At 39.3% G+C, this 20,472-nt stretch overlaps 1 protein-coding gene and 1 non-coding gene across 6 annotated transcripts; one reads left to right on the plus strand and one right to left on the minus strand.

Moving 5' to 3' along the window:
• Window positions 1-909: 909 nt before the first annotated feature.
• Rbm11 (RNA binding motif protein 11) lies at window positions 910-17,372 on the plus strand. 5 transcript variants are annotated; one of them, XM_045148717.1, is made up of 7 exons: window positions 911-1,038; window positions 1,229-1,517; window positions 4,126-4,288; window positions 8,087-8,159; window positions 12,099-12,195; window positions 14,390-14,633; window positions 16,394-17,372. In XM_045148717.1, the coding sequence occupies exons 2-7, from the start codon at window positions 1,482-1,484 to the stop codon at window positions 16,573-16,575; spliced, it is 795 nt and encodes a 264-aa protein (XP_045004652.1). In that variant the 5' UTR covers window positions 911-1,038; window positions 1,229-1,481; the 3' UTR covers window positions 16,576-17,372. The 5 variants fall into 5 exon arrangements, with proteins under 5 accessions (XP_045004653.1, XP_045004652.1, XP_045004649.1 ...); XM_045148714.1 differs by having other exon boundaries at window positions 4,158-4,288; XM_045148718.1 differs by lacking the exon at window positions 1,229-1,517 and having other exon boundaries at window positions 910-975.
• Window positions 11,341-11,469, minus strand: LOC123461356. Its single transcript, XR_006637641.1, has one exon. It is a non-coding gene; the product is annotated as a small nucleolar RNA SNORA40 (small nucleolar RNA).
• Window positions 17,373-20,472: the final 3,100 nt, after the last annotated feature.

A 20,472-nucleotide genomic window follows, 5' to 3' on the forward strand; every position in this document is an offset into this window, starting at 1 on the left:
TAAGACGTATTTTTTTTTCAGAATTTTTTTTTCCTGATCAACCAAGTAAAATTACACCTACTGAATGCAAAATGAATCCCCACCTCCATCCCAAATTAAAGGTCAAATAATGTCCTCATTACTGAATGATATTTGCAGAATAATTTCAGGGTCCCACATATACATTTCAAGAATTCCTTGGTATATGCCATTTTTCAAGTTCAATTGCCCATAGGACACGTCTGTCATCATTGCCAAGGATTTCTTTTGGAACCAAGGCAAAATAAACTTTAATTTCAGTACTCAATATAGTCACAACACCCACACATGTATTCAAAAATCATTTTATGACTAGTTTTAAAATCTTGCCGGTCCTGGTAGCACATGCCTTTTATCTCGGCACTTGGGAAGACAGAGGTACGAGGATCACCGTGAGTTCGAGGCCACCCTGAGACTACACAGTGAATTCCAGGTCAGCCTGGGCTAGAGTGAAACCCTACCTCAAAAAACAAAACAGCAAAACAAAAACAAAAGATAAAACAAAACAAAATCTTAGTGACTTACTTATTTACTCTTTGGAGACAAAGAAATTTGTCTTCTATGAGCCTATAGGAGCTTAAGTGGTAACTAAATCTTAAATCTGTATTCACTTTATTTCAAATGTTGGTTGACTAAATCTAACACCAAACAACTGCGCTGGAGGCAACCCATGGACACCTGCCAGTGCAAACCTGCATTACAGCTTGAGTCTCAGCACTTCCGGTCTCCCAGTCTTCAGCCGGATAGGGAGGGGCAGTAGCGTGGTGGGCGGGTCCAAGGGCTGGGGGCGTGGTCTCACGGCCCTTCCCCCTAATGCGCATGCGCCCGCCCGTCGGCCCCGCCTCCCTCGCGGGTGCTGCGCTGAAGGCCGGGCGAGGGGGCGGGGCCTCGGGGCCTCCTCCATCCGAGGTGCGGCGCGCAGGCATGTTCCCTGCTCAGGAGGAGGCCGACAGGACGGTATTTGTGGGGAATTTAGAGGCCCGAGTGCGGGAAGAGATTCTTTACGAGCTGTTCCTCCAGGTAGCGTCCGCGGGGGAAGGACGGGGACGGGCGGAAGTGCCTCCGCGGGGACCCCGGATCCTCCAGGGTGGGCAGTGCCTGTCCCCGTCCCCAGCCTGGCAACCCCCGGGCCGGGCCTCCCCGGGCTCAGCGGGCCTGGGCGGTGCTCCCGAGGACTGGAACAGCCCTGTCACTCCCTGTGTTCCTTCAGGATGGAGCATCCTGGTGCTTAACGTCCTGCAGAACCGGGGGTCCAGCTCTGTCACGATGCCGCGGACAGCACTCCCTTCCCCAGTCCTTTGATGCAGGCCAAGTGGGGTTGAGATGGTGGGCATCATGACTGTCACTAGTTCATTCCATACCCAGAAGACCTTCGGGAACTTTCTGATACCCGGTGACTCCTGTGAGCACACTCACCTGTTGTATACACCTGCCATTCATCTAATGTATAGTGACCCTGAATTATGGTGCAAACGCGAAATAGGGTGCTGGGCACACAGGTATGAGAGACACGGTGTCAAAACTTGTTCCCCATGATTAATGATAATCTGCAAAAGAGATGGGTAAGTCGTACAGAAAAGGGGTTGAAAGTGAGCTCTGCAGTCATCAGTGATTAGATCCAGTAAGTGACCATCTCAGTGTCTTTAAATGTCCAACGGGAGGAGGAGTGCTTATAACAGTGTGATTGTGCAGAATCAACAAAGTAGTTAAACAGCTACAGTCGTCACTCTTGGCTGCTGCTGCTTAATAGTGTGATTAGGACTAGTGCTACTAGTAAAACTATTAGCATGTCCAGACAAATGAGTGCCTTTGCTCTCATACAAGCGACTAATCTGTAAGAGGCAGTAGCAGAGTGGAATGGCCGACTGGATTAAGTGTAAGTACCCGAGAGGAAAATGATTTAAAAAAAGTTTAAATGACTTACGTTTGTCTCTAAATTGAACTGAAGCATAGACACACACTACTTGGTAGGAAGCAAGGAGTCTCTCCAGAAATAAAGAGTTCCCTCCTAGATGTAAAACTTTTATTTGAGGAATATTGTTAATTAAATTTTTTTTTTACCCTTTTAATTTTCTGTAAGTTTTCTCTTATAAATCCCCCACTTTTTTTTAATATTTATTTTTATTTATTTAGTAGAGACAGAGGGAGAGAAAAAGAGTGAGAATGGGCATGCCAGGGCCTCTACCCACTGCAAACAAACTTCAGAAGCAAGTGCCACTATGTGCATCTGGCTTATGTGGGACCTGGAAAATCGAACCTGGGTCCTTAGGCTTCGCAGGCAAGCACCTTAACTGCTACGCCATTTCTCCATCCCCCCACTGTCTTTTTTATTAGTCAATATGATTTTAAACTTATCATGAAGGAGGGGGAGTTACAGTTTCTCCAGAATTCTTCATTTTAGTACATATTATAAACTATAACACATGATATTTTAATCATTTAAATTTATGTTTAATTAAAATGTATATTTCATTTATCAAATCACAAAGTAAGCCTATGTTTTTACTTTTTCCCAGGGGGAGTTTGATATTTTATATGTGTATACACACATACACACGCACACACTTTTTTTTTTTTTTTTTTTTTTGGTTTTTCGAGGTAGGGTCTCATTCTAGCCCAGGCTGACCTGGAATTCACTATGAAGTCTCAGGGTGGCCTTGAACTCACAGCAATCCTCCTACCTCTGCCTCCCATGTGCTGGGATTAAAGAAAGGTGTGCACCACCACGCCCAGCCACATATATCTTTTTGAAAGACTCAGGATCAACAAAATTGGCAAAACTCAGAAAAACTAGACAGCTGCCACAAAAATGTTTATTTAAAAGACTGAAAAATGGCTTTACAAAAGACTACAAAATGATATGATTGTGGATATCAGAAAGTCTTGTTGAATTTTATCTTTAAGAATTCTTTAATGTGGGCTGGGGACATGGCTTAATGGGGCGGTGGGGGGGGGTGTCAGTGGGGAACAATGCTTGTTGCACAAGCCTGATGACCTGAGTTTGGATCTCCAGAACCAACAAAAAGTCAAATACAATAGGTGGGCATCATGCTTAGTGTAAGATTGGAGTTGGAGACCAGAGAATCCTCCAGAATGTCATGGGTCTGCTAGCCCTGCATAAGCAGCAGTGAACTACAAGAGACCCTACCCTCAAACTAGGTGAAAGATGAGGATCAACACCCTAGGTTGTCTTCTGACCACATGTGTGCTGTGTGGCATATGCACTCACATATACACTCACACATACACTCACACATGCACACAAAACACAATTTGTTTTAATGCTTTGGTGATTCTGGGATGTAGCTCAGTGACAGAGTGCTTGACTAGCATGTGTAATAGCTTAGTTTCAATCTCTAGCACTGGGGCAGAGGGAGCTTTGGCCTATGTGTGTTGGAAGATTGTATCTTCACATGCTCCCATATGTGTAATACTAGGGATATAAAAATGCACATTGGGCAAGGGCGATGGCTCAGTGGATAAAGAGCTCAGTGCCCCCACTGAGAACAACAGCAGAACAAGGTCCAGAGAGAAAAACCCTGCCTTAAAAAATGAAGTGGAAAGTCAAGGACTCACCCCAAAATTGTCCTCGAACCTGGTGTGTTGTGGCATGTGCACACACACATTCTCACTTGCATGCTAAACATTCACATTCACATGAACACAAAAAAGAAAAAAAAATGAAAATTGTAAATAACACAACATTCTTTAAATTACTATACTCACTACTTTGTTTCTTTCAAGTTTCTGAATATCAGAAAATTAAGCTTCTTATTGTGCATTTAATGAAAAAATAATAACATAGAGATTTATGGGAGCCAAGAAAATCAATTCAGGATGTCAACGTACTTCTAACTCAACATATTTGCAACTGAATTGATAAAAGATAATCTTTCTGTTTGAATATGTGTAACTTCTTTGTCCATAAATGTTTCTTTGATATGCCAGAAAATAAAAAGCATGAGTAATTGTCATTTATTAAGAAAATGCAATTTTAGCAGAACTATTGCTAATAGATATTTTAACTCAAAATTGAATTTATTTGATTTATCTCAGTTTAAAAAAGTCTTTGGATTTATGAGAAAATAATTTTAAAGTTTCTCATAGGCTGGGCCACTAACCAAAGTGACTATATGCAGAGACAGAGATGGAAAGCCGAAGTCCTTTGGGTTTGTCTGCTTTAAGCATCCAGAATCAGTGTCTTATGCCATAGCTTTGCTGAATGGAATTCGTTTATATGGAAGACCAATAAATGTGCAGTATCGATTTGGTAGGTCCTCTCACTAATGAATCTTCAAAGTGTCTTTTGTGTTGTTGCTATTCTGAGAGCCATAAGCATTTTGTTTTCCACATAATGTGGAATATAAAAAGTGTCTCTGTGGTTGCTGTGAAGTTTTAATATAGAACACATATCTAAATGTCTAATTATGTAATTAATTGGTATTTCATATTATAGTGCTAAATCTATATCATCTCTCTATTAAATTTAAAATGTTCTATTGAAAATCAGCCAAAAATAGCTATTATGGTTTTCATCAAATTGTAATTTTAGTAGTTCTACATGAGCTAGGAATAAGGCATTCTAGATCTGATTTCCATTCCATTATGTGCTCCTGAGCATATACTGTAAGGACTTCACATTCTACTCCACACTCTATTACAGAGATAATGGCACACCCATGTTTATTGCTGCTCTATTTACAATAGCTAAGAATTGGAATCAGCCTAGATGTCTATCAACAGATGAATGGATAATGAAAATGTGGTGTGTATGCACAATGGAATTCTCTTTAGCAATACAGAAAAATGAAATGATGAAGTTTGCAGGAAAATGTATGGGCCTGGAAAGAATTATTATGTAAAGTGACCCAGATGCAGAAATATCAAAACCACATATTCTGTCTGATATATAGACTGTAGGTGGTATCTATAAGTATGTATAAGGAGAGGGCAAATGTGGATAAACCTATAAAGGGAGAATGGTAGTCAAGAGTGGGTATAAAAAGAACAGGAAGAATGGTGAAGGAAGGGCAAAAAGATACATGTGACATGTAAACAGAATGAGGGAAGGAGAACTGGGGAGGGGGTGAGAATCAACTGAAACAAGTTGTATTTGAAATTGTAAGAATAAATGAAAACTTAATCTCTGTATGCTAACTAAAAAAATAAAAATTAACAAAAAATTTCAAGCAAAAACCTTCTTGAAGTTTAGATCTTTATAGCAAAGCTATTTGACTTTTTAAAAAAAGCTCTTGCAGTTTTTCATTTTTGTAACTTTCATACATGCATACAATTTATTTTTCTCTTATATCACCCCCAAATTACCTTCTCCTATCCCCATCTCCCTCTCATTCCCACTAAAACCCTTTTTTCCAGCTCCAGTGAATTTTCTTCCCACTTTCATACCTTTAAAAAAAGATTTCATTTATTTGCAAGGAGAGAGAGAAAAAGAGAGGTAAGATCAAGAGAGAATGAATATGGGCACAGCAGGGCCTCTTCGCTGCAAATGAACTCCAGATGAGTGTGCAGTTTGTGCATCTGGCTTAGCATGGGTACTGGGAAATCAAACCCAGGCTTGCAGACTTTGTAAGCAAGTGCTTTTAACTGCTGAGCCATCTCTGCAGCCCCACCCTTTATGTTTTTACCCAAAGACATACATAGATTTGCATGCATGGAGTTATTTACTGGAGAATGGGCAACTTTCCAGAAGCTATACCAGTGAAGAACATGATTCCCTCTCTCTAGCTACTATTAGCTACCATTAACTGCTCTGGGAGGTATGGTGTCATAGGAACCCTTTCCCATCCATGATGAGACATTGATGGACTCAGTTATGTGAAGGAAACCACAGCTGCCATGTGTTCAGGAGACGTAATGACCATATCATACACAGAAGACAGCATCCCACAGCCCTCCCAGTCATCTTCCTATTCTTTTCTTCTTTCTGCCCCCTCTTGCACAAGGTGTCTTGAGCCTTGGAGGGATGGTTAGTTGTCCTATTTAGGGTGAGCACACAACAGTCACTTATTATCAGCATTTTGGCAGCTATTCTTAACTTTGTTAACCTCTGTCCATTGCAGAAGGCAGCTTCTATGATCAAGGCTAAAAGCAGTACTAACCTATGGGGAAAAACTGGTACTTTGGGCTGAGGAGATGGCTTAGTGGTTAAGCACTTGCCTGTGAAGCCTAAGGACCCCATTTCGAGGCTGGATTCCCCAGGACCCACGTTAGCCAGATGCACAAGGGGGCATACGCGTCTGGAGTTCGTTTGCAGTGGCTGGAATCCCTGGCGCACCCATTCTCTCTCTCTCTCCCTCTTTCTCTGTTTGTCACTCTCCAATAAATGAATAATAAACAAAAAAATTAAAGAAAAAACTGGTACTTTGAAGGCAGTTTGAAAGCTGGGTGGGGTGGCACACCCTTTTAATCCCAGCATTCAGGAGGCAGAGGTAGGAGGATCATTGTCAGTTTGAGGCTAGCCTGAAACTACAGGGTGAGTTCCATATTAGCTTGAGCTAGAGTGAAACCCTACCTTAAAAAAACAAGCAACAAAAGGCAGTTTGACATACCATCAGGTTTAGCATAACCACAGTAGTATGATGATTTTGATGATGCTCATATAATATATCAAATACCTACTGTTTTGAAGTTAAGTTTTTCCATATCAGTCGTTCTTGGGAAAACATTGGAATTTAAGCCTTGTAAGAACAAAGCGGCCATAGATACTTCTGTACACATATCATGTACTAGTCACCTATAACTGCATGGCTGCAGCATGTTATATGGTAGGCAATCTAGCCCCCTCTTGTTTCTGAGGTCTCCAAGAGGTCCTCTGCATAGTTTTTACAGTCCTTCTCATGTCTCCTAATAATGTTTTGGGCTTAGTGACATAGCACTTTGTGTTTTCATTTCTCTTGACCCACTGTAAAAACAAACAAACAAACAACCCCCCTCCCAAAACCCAAAAAAATCCCTTGTCCTTTTGCAAGGAAAAGTTCTCTCCCCCCCCTTTTTTTTTGGTTTTTCAAGGTAGGGTCTCACTCTAGCCCAGGCTGACCTGGAATTCATGAGGGAGTCTCAGGGTGGCCTTGAACTCACAGCGATCTTCCTATCTCTGCCTTTGGAGTGCTGGGATTAAAGGTGTGTGCCACCATGCCTGGCTTCTTCCCTGCCTTCTTTACTTCTCTGCTTCTCTCCTTTCTGCACACCAACATTATGCTCTGTTAAGATTTATTATTTTAGGGTTGGAGAGATGGCTTAGTGGTTAAGGCACTTGCCTGATAATCCTCAGGACTCATGTTCAACTCTCCAGGTCCCATGTGATGCAAGCATGCAATGTCACACATGCACAAGGGAATGCACATGTCTGTAGTTGGGTAGAAGTGGCTGGATGCCCTGGTGTGCCAGTTCTTTCCATCTCTCTCCCTCTCTCATAAAAGGCCAGTCTGTTGGACTTCTTTATTATTTGAGGGGTGGGAGAGGCAGAGACAAAGAGAGAATGGGTGTGCCAGGGCGTCCAGTCACTGCAAAGGAATTCCAGACACATGCACCACCTTGTGCATTTGGCTTATGTAGGTACTGAGGAATCTAACATGGGTCCTTTGGCTTTGCAGGCAAGTGCCTTAATTTGCCATTTTCAGTTTATAGTTATGTCGAATCAAACAAAATTGTGTATCTTACATAGTCCCATGTCAGTCTAATTTTCATGTGTATGGAAAAATCACTTAAATTCAATCATTTATAATATACATATTATAAATATGATCTGAGATAATATAAAGATGCATGTGTTTTACATTATTAGGGAATTTTGACCCCTTACTATCCCCTTGAAGACCTAAGTGTTTTATTTGTTATTTTTCGAGGCAGGATCTCACTATATACTTCCAGGCTGTCCTTGAACTTTGGATCCTCTCTGCCTCAGCTTGCTGGCTGCTGTGATTAACCACCATACCCAGTTTAAAATTTTGGATTATTTTGTGCCTTCATGTTAAAATGTTGGAAATCCAAGCATCACACCATGAATTAATGTTACTTTCATTTTTCAATTCTATTCTATTTTTCAAAGGGAGTTCTCGCTCTTCTGAACCAGCTAACCAAAGTTTTGAGAGCTGTGTTAAGATAAACTCATATAACTACAGGTAATTAAAATATATTTCTCTTAGAAATAAAGCCAATAAATGTTTATATAATTTGTATTAAAAACTGATAGCAAATAAATATGTACCAGGAAGAATTTCCTTACATTCTGGGCTACTGAAAATCCATAGTTTTTAGGCATAAGGTAAAATTGAATTTACTTTTATTAATCTATGGCCACTGACTGAAATTATTTATATTTTAAGTACAATCTTAATATTGTCAGTAGTAAGAGGTAGAGTTTTATATTTGTAGTGTTTTTGTCTCTTGCATGGTTTTTTAGTTTTTAAATTATTTCAGTCTACCAGGTCTTACTGTGATAGATTACAAAATATTATTATCCATATCTTATTATTAGTATTTTGGTTTTTCAAGGTAGAGTTTCACTCTAGCCCAGGCTGATCTGGAATTCATTATGAAGTTTGAGAGTGTCCTCACACTCACGGTAATTCTTCTGCTTCTGCCTCCGGAATGCTGGGATTAAAGGTGTGTACCACCACGCCCGGCTCATATCTTATTTTTTAATAAAATCACACAATAGTTTTTAAGGTCACAGGATGATAAAGAAGTAATCTTAAAACTAGATATTTTTTTTGAGGTAGTTAGGAACTGAACTCGGGTCATTAAGCTTTGCAGGCAAGCACCTTAACTGCTGAACCATCTCTTCAGCCCCTAAAACTAGAGTTTTGACTTAACCCATTCAGTTATTTCACTCATTTGTAAAACTCTGATCTTTCAAAATATTCTAGAATTCTGGGTAGCTTGATTTCTTGATGCAAATGAAAACCTCCAAGTATGAGGTCAGAAAGGCTCCCAAGTCAAATTACAATGCACAAACTACACTGTGTCCCATCAGTTGAAAGTTACAGCAGGAAGCAAGAGGAAGATGTTGGATAGGTCATTGCACTTATGATAGGGTGTGAGGGCAAAAGTACCAAGTGGCAGAAGTCTGCTTATACTTATATTCATGTTTGTCTCTGCTGCACCAGTCTTTTTCATTGTAGTGTGGGAATGAGTGTTGAGGTATGACTAGGGGCATCAAACAAGATGAATATGACTCATGGTTGCTCAAAGAGATGCAAGCATAAACAGAACTGCTCACAAATGTCTACTCGTTTTAGTTGTGTTTCTCTCTCTTCTTTCTGTCTTTTTTCTTTTCTTGGTTTTCTTTCTTTCTTTCTTTTCTTTTTTTTGAGGTAGGGTCTCGCTGTAGCCCAGGCTGCCCTGGAATTCACTATGGAGTCTCAGGGTGGCCTCGAACTCATGGTGATCCTCCTACCTCTGCCTCCTAAGTGCTGGGACTAAAGGCGTGCACCACCAGGCCTATCTTTACTTGTGTTTCTTGCTCAGAGTAAAGGCAAGAAGAGAATGATAACTTTTAGTCTGGAGGTGGCTGTTAGGATCTGGTGTCTGTCTCTCTTTGGCATGTCTACAGGATGCTAACTTTTCCCACTATTTCATATGTATTAGAATTTTGCCTTAGTCTCAGAATTTTATTGTTTATTCTGTACTTAATGCAACTTTTATCATTAACTCATAAGCTTGCAGACTTATTCTACACTATTTTTTTTTAGTTTTATCTATCCTGTTCATTTTCTTGTCCTCTGTAGAACAACTGGGTATATTTAAGTAAACTAATAGAGGGTAAAATTCCTGTTAATTATCTTAGTCTTCTGAGGTACAGGGAATTGTCTCTTGGAATTTGAAAATATCTAGGGTCATACTTAGGAGACTTTCACCCCAAAGGAGCACTGAAGTGTTCTGTAGTGTCATTCCCAGCAGCATGTCCACATAGGAAAGTCAGGAGAAGAAAGCTGGTGATTTCACATTGCCCAAATTTAAATTCTGCCTCTGCTACTTCACACATAGCATGACTGCAGGTAAATTATTTCACCACTCTGTAACCCATTTCCAAAATGAAAATAATGCCATAAAATTTTACTCTAAGCCTGAGCCAGTCAACGTTCCTTTGTATTAGGGAAAGGGCTCTAAGACCCACATCTTTCAGAGCAGCTATTGGTAGAATGATTGCTGGGGGAAGGGAGCCATGTTTTTCAGTGGTGTAGCCACTGATAAGTTCCCCATACTATAGAAAATGACCCTTGTCCCAGGCTCATCTAGGCACTGATTTAAATCAAGTGAGTCACAAAAACACAATGATAAGAACAAAAAAAGTAGGTAGAAGATTAGTTGTGGTACAGGAGTTGGTGTGGGATAATGTGTTAGGAAATGAGTATGATAAAATATATTATATGCATATATGAAATTGCAGAAAATAAAAGGCAATTTTAAAAAGGAATAATAAGCAGTTTATGTACCATAACTCAAAATTGGCCAGCATTTTCTATTGTCACTCAAAAATAAGTATTCAAATATCTTTCGAATATTATTTTTAACTAATTTTGTAATAAATGAAAGATCCTTAAAATATTGGAAACATTGTATTTAACAGGTGTCAGCAAAGAGGATAATTTGGTTTTAATAGAAGAACCACGGTAGATTTATAGATTAAGCCTTCTGACTTTTTTTTGAGGTAGGGTGTTATTATAGCCCAAGCTGGTCTTGAATTTCCAGTGATCCTCATTCCTCTGCCTCCTGAGTGCTGGGACTAAAGGCATGTGCCACCATGCCCAGCTCACCTCTGCTTTTATACCAAATAGAATATGATACCTGGCTTTTCACAGGTATTGGGAAGGTAGTGGGAATGGGGTAAAGGGGGAATCAAACTAGACAGGAGTTGGGGGATTGAAGTAAAGCTCTTCTATTCCTAGAGTTGATGTGTAGTTTCTAAATCACCACAGATTCTAGGGTAGAAGATGAGTTGTTTGTATATTTCATGATGTTACATTTCATTGGTAGCACCTTGTTCTTCCAGAATCTGTAAGAAAGGAATAGGTCACTGCACCCTGTAAGTGCTGTGCAGAGAAAAACGGTTCCCTTGTTATCTCCAGTCTTTGATTAGTCACCCTTGTCAGTGAGTTTGTGTGCTGTTGATTGCCTCTTGTATCTTCTGCTGTCAGCGAATAGTTCCTGTGAGAGTGCTGTAGCAATACAATGAGCAGGGTGCTTGAACAACAAACACAGATCCTCCAGCCACTGGAAAAAAACTCCAGAGGCATGTGCCACCTTGGGCATCTGATTTACCTGGGTTCTGGGGAATCAAACCTGGGTCTCCTCCAGCCCCTTATTCCTTCTTATATGCATCAAAACTCATACTTAAAAATGAGCTCTGAGTCACAAAAGAGGATTTATTTTTGCACCTGACTTTATAAGTCTTTGTCCATCAGTCCAACAAAGACATATGCAAGTGCTACAGTTGAGTTTTTAACCTTCCTCCACAGTGTACTGTCTGTGCAAAGGGTTAGTAGTATTAGTATTTAAGTCATGCTGTACTATAGAATAACCGAGCTGGCATTTGTTAATGTCTCTATTAAAGCCAGTTTCACACAAATGAAAGTTTAGATGCTACAGGTTTCAAAATTGCAGACTATTATAATTTTACTTTATAGTATTGAGAGCATAAATTTTAGTTAAATAGTAATGATAACTTTAAAAATAAATTGATGAAAAATTCTGTCATTTACTTGTGTATCTATAGAGAAGTTAACATGCACTCACTCTTAGTGATTATACATGACTTGCTTGTGTTATGTTAATGCCCGAGTTCATTTTTATGTTTCCTCAAATATAAAATTATCTAATATTACTATCAGAAAGCCAAATGTGACTTTAACTATCGAGATTTTAGTACTTTATAATGAAATAATTAATGTATTGCTATATCATATTACCAGAATAACTGATTGTTTTAGTTTATTCATCTTAACTGAAGGTTACTAGAGAAGCTCTTCTAATTATGGAAAGCTGTCAGTTTTTAAAAGAAAAGGACATTTTGTACCCACAAAATTTAAGATTTTATTGGTTCTTTTATTTCTCTAAAGGAATGAAGAAGTGGTGACCAGATCTTCATTTCCCATGAATTTTTTCCCAACTAATAATACTGCTTTACCTCAAGAATATTTTTTCTTTCAGAATATGGTAAGTTTGGTATATATTTGGCTCAATTTATTACATATAAAACATAAAAACACAAAAGCATTCTAAATATTTGGTATTCAGATCTAAATGGGGTATCAATACAGCATATGCCCCAGCATGGTTCTGCTCTGACAGGGTCAGTGGACATCATGCAGAAGACCTCAGCAAGCAGCTAGTTCAGTAAAGGGACATGGTAGTGATGACAGGATTATCCAAGTGAAGTTCAAGTACCAAATTCTCACTGAAGTATTGTTTGTTTCAAGAGGTGTTCCTAGAATTGAAAAATTTCATGTGTTGTATAGTATTTTTATGTAATGCCATCAGTCACAAATAGATTGTTTTGGAAGAAGATTTATAATAATTTTTTTTAAATTAAAACAATATTTATTTATTTATTTGAGAGAGGAGGAGGCAGATAGAGAGAAAGAAAATGGGCACTCCAGGGCCTCCAGCCATTGCAGATGAACTCCAGATGCATGTGCCATCTTGTGCATCTGGTTTTATGTGGGTACTGGGGAATTGAACTCAGGTCCTTAGGCTTTGCAGGGAAGTACCTTAGCTGCTGAGCCAACCCTCCAATTCTAGAATTTTTTTTTTTTTTTTTGAGGTAGGCTCTCATTCTAGCCCATGCTGACCTGGAGTTTCAAGGTGGCCTTGAACCCACAGCAACCCCATTACCTCTGCCTCCCAAGTGCTGGGAGTAAACACATGCACTACCATACTCTGCAGCAGCTCCACAATAATTTAAAGTTCTCAATTAGTAGAATAAACTATTTTATTTCCAAACACTCCAACAATCACTTCTAACCTAAAAATGTAATTATGGTATTAAAAATACTTTTCCCTTTCAACTCTTCAGTTTGTTGGTAATAAAATGTGAGTCAACAGGTATAAGTCCACAAACCCAAGATTATAAGCTTTTAGGACAGTTATGGGACTCATGTAGGTCTTCTTATTCAGGGGCTGTTATTTTCTCAGGTACCAAACAAATGAAAGACTTAGAATTTTGAAATATCCGTTACTAACTCACAAGCTGCAGGACAGTTTCCTGTAAAATTATGCTTTACCTTTTGGATAGAACTTTTCTTAATTACAGCTAAATATTAATGAACCAATTCTTACCCCAAACTATTAAAGTCTTATCCCAGCATTTTTTAATCTTTTGGTAGAGGTGAGGGTACATTGCACAAGCTCATGGTAGCACCATTTCTCTTACCTGATTAGAGTAGTGAGAAATTTGAGTTCTTCTTTCTATCTTAAAAGTGATCACTGTGCTATACAACTAGTAGCCATTGGCTTCTTCTCTACCTACAAAGCTTTGAATCTTAGTTAAATTAAAATTTTAAATCCACACTTTAATCAGTTGTTGGGAATGTTTGTGTATATTTTAAACAGCTTAAGCATGTTAATATGTTTTAGCTATAAATTATATGTAAATAAATAAAAGCAAATAATTTCACTGAAAACTTAGCATCCAAGGTAGGATTTCTAAATATTCCCTATAAAAATAAAATGGCTGAGGATGTAGCTCAGTGGTAGAGTGTGATTGCCTAGCAAATGAGGTACCTGGGGCTGGAGGCCCTGGTGCGCCCGTCCTCTCTCTTTCTTCTCTATCTCTGTCAGCTTGCAAATAAATAAAAATATAAAAATTAAATGAGTTTGCTTATTGAAAAACAGAGGTCCAAGGTTCAATCCTCCAGCACCACACAAAGAAGGAGAAAAAGAAAAGGAAAAGAGAAGAGATACAGAGACAGAGACAGAGACAGAGAGAGAGAGAGAGAGAGAGAGGGAGGGGAAGACAGAAATTAAGAAAGACAAAAGAGGAAAGGGAAGGATGAAGAAATGAAGGATGGGGAAAGAAAGGACGAAAGAATATTTCAGCAATATTTTGGATATATGTTGCAATTATGTAGTGATTTAATTTTCTTTTTATCTTGGGGCTACTGGAAGATTTGAACTGCCCACATGTTATATTCTGCATTTTATTTTTTTGGGCACTGGAGTAAATGAGGGATTGATTGAACCTTTGTGCTTTGTGTTAACCATTTAAGGCAACTCCTATACCCCTTCAATAAAATGTCATTATGTTTGTGACAACAGAATGCAGTTTGGCTCCCGTTATGGTGGTTTGCACATGCATATAAACCATTAGCTCCTCCGGTGTGTTGGATAGATGAATGTCTTTCTTTCACAGCAGTGGTATGGCCAGGGCCCAGTGCTACAGCTTCCTTTCTACGAGGCGGCAGCCCCACTTCCTCACAGTTCTCCTGGCTCTTCCTCCATGAGTCATGCTCCAGGCCTAGAGGCTGGACCCAGCTCCTATGAGTGGACTCACCAGCCGCCAAGCGACCCTGAGCCTTATCATGTGAGCAAACATAAGAGGCAAAGGCAAGCCAGTGACAGCGATAGTAGCACAGAGAACAACAGAGAAAGTGAAGGTAACCAAAAATTCCAAAAGCGTAAGAAGAAGAAAAGATATTAGTATTACCTTCAAGTGAAATGTATCCACATGGGTCTTAATTCTCTTTAAAGTGAATCTGTATGGTATCAAATGACCAACTTCTTGGCTGTCTTGTCTTTTTGAAATATGTAAGTATATGACTACGATTTGCTATTCATTTTTTTTGCCTTGAATCACAAAGCTTTTAAAAATCATAAATGTACAACTTTTATACTTGCTAAGAAATTTTTGACCCATTGACAACAAGCAATATAGTTTGTATCATTTTATTTTAGTATTGGGGATGAAATTTCAGTACATTACTAAATACCACTTGCAATTAAAGCCCCAATGCTCTCTGTAGACTCTCACCTCTGACTATCAGCTCCAAATAAGCTGAGGTTGGAATTGAAGTAGTGGATTGTTGAGAAAAACAATGCAAATATTTAGGATTTTCTGTTCCTAATGAAAATTATGGAGTAAACAGGCTTTTCGTCTTTTGGTTACTAACACTATTTTTTACCTCTAAGTCTGATATTCTGAGCACCACTCTCCTTTGGGCTGATCTCATAATAGTGATAGCCAAGAAAAGATAATGACCTTGGGCCTAGCTCTCACCATTGCCTTTTAATTTCCTTGCATTTGTAGTTTGTTATGAAACCCAGTTAATGATGTCAGTATTTATTATCTCCCTCTTTTGCCAGCAAGGTTTGAGAGGATATAGTTAATGTGATGATGAGCAAACAAGCATGTAAAATGAAAACATATGATATTTAATACCTATTGTCCAAAATATATTTGCTATGTTTTATTCATTTATTTTGGAAGATAAGTAGATGGCAGGTAAAATAAATGATTTGTTTTAACATTTTAATTAATTTTATAGCTCGCTATGAACTAGGATGATGATGAAAATCAGGTATTTGTTAAAGCTAGCTGAAAGAGTCATGCAAGTCCACTGGGAGTTAACCACCTAGTCCAGTAGGATAAACCTTGCTTGAGTGGTTTTGTTTTGGATGTTGCATAGCACTTTATAGATTGTTATTTATTTTAAAAAATAAAAATGTTTTAAACACAAAGAGTAACTGATAAATATGAAATAGAGGGGTTAAATGTTCTCCTGTTTTCATCTAATCAAAATGAAAAACAAAATTCTGATTTATACAGCTTTCTGTTTTTGTATTCTTAAATATTCAATCTAGAATGGATTTTTAAATTTTTCTTTATTATTTGGGGTGAGGGTTGAAGTAGAGTCTCTCTCTAGCCCAGGCTGACCTGGAACTCACTCTGTAGCCCTAGGTTGACCTCCAACTCACAGAGATCCTCCTACCTCTGCCTCCAGAGTGCTGGGATTAAAGGCATGTGCCACCACACCCTGCTATTTTTTTCTCTCTATATATTCACATGCGACTGTCATTTTCTCTCCAGATACTTATCTTTTGCCCAGTTTTGTCTGAGTTCTGCTCCTGATCAGTTTCTCATGGCTCACAATGGGGTGCTTGCTTCAGAAAACTATCTCAGCCCCCTCTGCCTGCTGCAAAAGGGTCGAAACACTCTTTCTTGATGGCAAGCACCCAGCACAGTGAAAGCAGGCCCATTTATTGAGAATATGAATATATAATGCAAAGATGAAAATCACACAATTTGCTCAGTTTCTTGTCCTTTTAAATATTTGAGTGGTAGGCATATTCTTTATGGTGGGCTTGGCTCAGGGAACTGTGGTTAACATAGCTGTTACTCTGTGGTTTGGCTGCGCAGGTCCTGTCCTTCCTGTCCCTGAGAAGGAAAGCAGGAGAGTACCATGCGTTCAGAAGATAACTGAAACCAGTTGCAACTGCTATGGTCCTTTACATTGTCCACAGCCACACCCATTTTTATCCATAAAATATTTTGAATCAGTAGTGTTGATCATTCCCACTCACTTATTATTTGGGTCCTAATAATGTTTTTGGTTCTACTTCCATATTAAAAAAAGTAATATCCTGGCTAGACCATAGCCTTCATCCCAGCAATCTACTTCAGGATAACAATGTCTTATTAATTGTATTCTAAGCTTAAAGATCACTCACAAGGTGTGCATTGCTAATTGTCCTGTTTACAAACCAGAACCCTAAGAGTTATTGTAATTTCCCACTACGGCATTTCCAAGTGTCCCTGTAACCTTGTTTGCCTTCCATATTTCCTGCTTGGAATCAGTCACTTAATGAATGTCATCCTAAGCATGAGTCTGGTACTGAGGCTACGTCATTGATAAAGTATGATCCTGAAACTCAAGAAGCTCAGAAAGCACAAGGGGAATTCATATGTCCCTTAAGGAAACAAACCCTAGGAGGAGGAGAAGGAATAGCTTAACTACTCAGAATAGAAGGGGTGTTTTAGAAGTTCTGTAGATTTCTATACTTTTACCTGTTCCCACATTGTCAGCTCTGCCTTACACCCCTTATTGGAGAGGTGGTTCTGAGTGCTAAGTCTCTGAAGGTCTAACAACCTGTGACAGTTAACTTCTGGTCGTCAACTTGACAATTTATAATCACTGTGGAAACATGTTGCTGGCCATGTCTGTGAGGGCTTTTATACAGGTTAACTGTAGCAGGAGGACCCTCCCTAATTGTAGGTGGCACTATCCCATGGGCTGGAGTCCTAGACTGTATAAAAAGGAGAAAGCTGGCTGAGCTTCCAGTTCATTGCTGTGCTGCTGTGATGATGTGTGCCAGCCTCCTGCTTGTGACATGCTTTTCCTTCCATGGTGGACTGTACCGTTTGGGACTGTAAGCTGAAATAAACTGTTTCTTTCATTAATTACTTCTGGTAAGAGATTTTCCCCCAGCAATGAGAAAATAACTGGTACACAATCTGTTTCATTAAGCCTATGTCAGGGCTTGAGCTTTGGCTATAAAAGAAGTTGATAAGGGGCTGAGAAAATGGCTTGTTCAGTTAAAGTAGTGCTTGCCACAAAAGCATAGGATTTGAGTTCATTTCCTCAGAACTTACATAAAATCCAGGGTATGGTGGCACTTGGCTATAATACCAATGCTATGGAGGTGAGAAGGAAGATTCCCTAGGGCTTGATGGCTAGTATGTCTAACTAAATAGATGAGTTCTGGGCTCAGTGACAGTGAGACTCCATCTCATAAAAATAAGATAGAAAAAAAAAAGACAGAAATTGAGGAAGAAACCATTGCACTGTGGTCTCAACATGCATGCACATGCACCTATATACACATGTCCAACCCCATACATATGCAAACATGCAACACACAGTTACCTGCAAAGCTAAGTGAAGTAATAGAGGAAAATGATAAAAATACTGCTCTAGTAGAATTTCAATTCAAGAGGGAAGAATTAACATACAAATGCAAAAGTAGATTTTAATAAACATAAGTGCTGAGGAAAAAATTAAAGAAGAGTTTAGAAATGAAAGGGCCAATGCAGGAGAGAAAGTGAGGCAAGCCATGTGAGGGTACCCAAGGAAAGAACATCCCAAGCAAAGGAAACAGCAGGTGTATGGTCCATGGGAAGCTTTCTTGGGAGAGCCAAGATGCTAATGTGGCAGAGAAAGTTGGCTAATGGAGAGATGAAGTCAGAAGCTGATGGGTACCTTAGAAACACCATGCTGATGGTGTTTCATGTGTTGGAGAATAGGAAGTGAGTTATGTAAAGAATAGAAGTTGAGAATACTGAATTTACATAAGCAAAGGAAAATAGTTACTAGGATCTAAGGGGGAGAAAGAAAATGTAAAAAAAAAAAATCATGTTCTGGACATACCTTAAAGACAGAGCTGACAATACCCCAAGTATCCCAGTATTGGAAAAGAATGAGTTGAATCCACAGTGCCTCCACATCTTTCTGTCAGACTAATTCAAAGAATGAAGATATTTATCACAAAAAGTGGATTTCAATAATATCAGTAACAAAAGTTTTGGCATGCTAATTATGATTTGCATACAGATATAGGAGATACGGAGATGGTTGTACACACAATTTTGGAGTGTAGGGGGGAATCTAATTTGAATATTAGAATGGAAGTGTAAGTATATGACACCTACTTAAGAGGTTTGGTATTGGATAGGAGAACCTACCAAGCGAATGCAGAGATGACAAGATCCAACCATTGTGCATTGGGGTCTCCTCAGAGGCACAAGGAAACACCAGCAAAACAGCATCACCAGCAGCATGTGGTGTCTCGGAAGCCAAGGAAACAGAAATTCCAGTCCAGCCTGTGTACAAAGAGGCTTCAAGGCCAAACCAAGTACCTAGTGAAACTCTTGTTTCAAACAAACAAACAAAAATAAAACAATTGTATTAAATTTTTGTGATAGAGCATGTGCTGGCCTGTCCTGTGCCTTGTCCCAAAAGCTTTCTCCCAGTGGCACCTGAAAAAGCCAGTTCCCAGGCTTGACTCAGTTTTTTATTTCCCTTCGAAAGAATGGAGTGATGTTGCTCCCTGCTGGCCAGTGATGTGTGGCTGTATCATGGCAAGAGTAAAAAATTAAAAGGCTCGGGCTGCTTTACCAGCTCTCCTGAGACCCTGTAACCTAGATCTGTGGGATATGGAGCTTGGGTTTCTGTATAGTAAGTCACGTGAACACAGAGAGAGGCATTTACTGGCCATTACTTTTTTAATTTTGAAAATTTCTTTATTTGCACGTGTGTGTGTGTGTGTGTGTGTGTGTGTCAGGTGGGTGTGTCAAGGCCTCTTTCTTGACACTGCAAATGAGATCCAGATGCATGTACCACATTGGCATCGAGCTTTACGTTTGAAGCTGGGCCAGCAGGCTTTGCAAGGAAGCATGTATAACCACTGAGCAATCTCCCCAGCCCAAACATTACTTTAATGTAGTCATCTGAGTTTTGGCCTGATGCCACCTCCACCTTCTACCCACGGGCTAGCCAGCCTCGATGAAGATTCTTCCCCTGTCGTACCCATCGAAAGAAAACAGTCATTCTCACCCACTGTGCCCCAGAAGTAATTGGAACTCAGTGAAAGAATTTGTCAGGGTGCCACAATGTACTTTTCTGAAGAACACTGGAGATAAAGTTACTGAACTGCTTCAAACAACTAAAATTGTAAGCAATAGGAGAACATTAACCAAATTTCCTTTGTTACAGCTGAGGCTGTTTATTAGTTGACTTGAAGATAGTTGAATGAACAAATGAATAAATGTGTGGATAGAGGAATAACAGCAGCTGTAAGGAACTAATAATCAAAATTTACTGAGGCTACTACATACAGACATACAAGGTTTTGATGTCAGACCTGTGGTGGGTAGAGACAGGAATCACTGGGGTTTGCTGGTCAGTCATTCTGACTGAAAACAGCAGCTCTGGCTTCAATGAAAGGCCCCATCTCAAGGAAACAATGTAGAAGAGTGACAGAGGAGATCACCCAGCAGTCTTCTCTGCCTGAGTATGCATGTGCACAAGACACATCTGCACATCCATGCATGCACTATGAATGTACTGCACCACACTCACATGATACCACACGTTACATATTCTGAAAAATATAAACAAAAGACATTTGAAATCTGTGTGTGTGTGTGTTGTGTCTTTGAAAAGGCATCAATATCAAAAACAAAAAAAAAAAAGGAGAACAAACAAATAAATTTTTAAGTTCAAGATACTGTATCCTATAAAATAACTATAAGATAGGATGAAATGCCACAATCCTAACTGTCTCAAAATCATTCCCTGTTTGCTTCTGCTTGGTTGAAGTTTTATGTCTCTGATTTAATGAAACCTAAATTGTAGCATGATATTATTGAAGCTTGAAAGAAGGATAAAGTTTAAATCAGAGCTGCTGCTGAGAGAACTTGGCCAGCTGCAGAATGAGGGA

The sequence above is a fragment of the Jaculus jaculus genome, chromosome 5 (assembly GCF_020740685.1).
Source record: "Jaculus jaculus isolate mJacJac1 chromosome 5, mJacJac1.mat.Y.cur, whole genome shotgun sequence".
NCBI lineage: Eukaryota > Metazoa > Chordata > Mammalia > Rodentia > Dipodidae > Jaculus > Jaculus jaculus.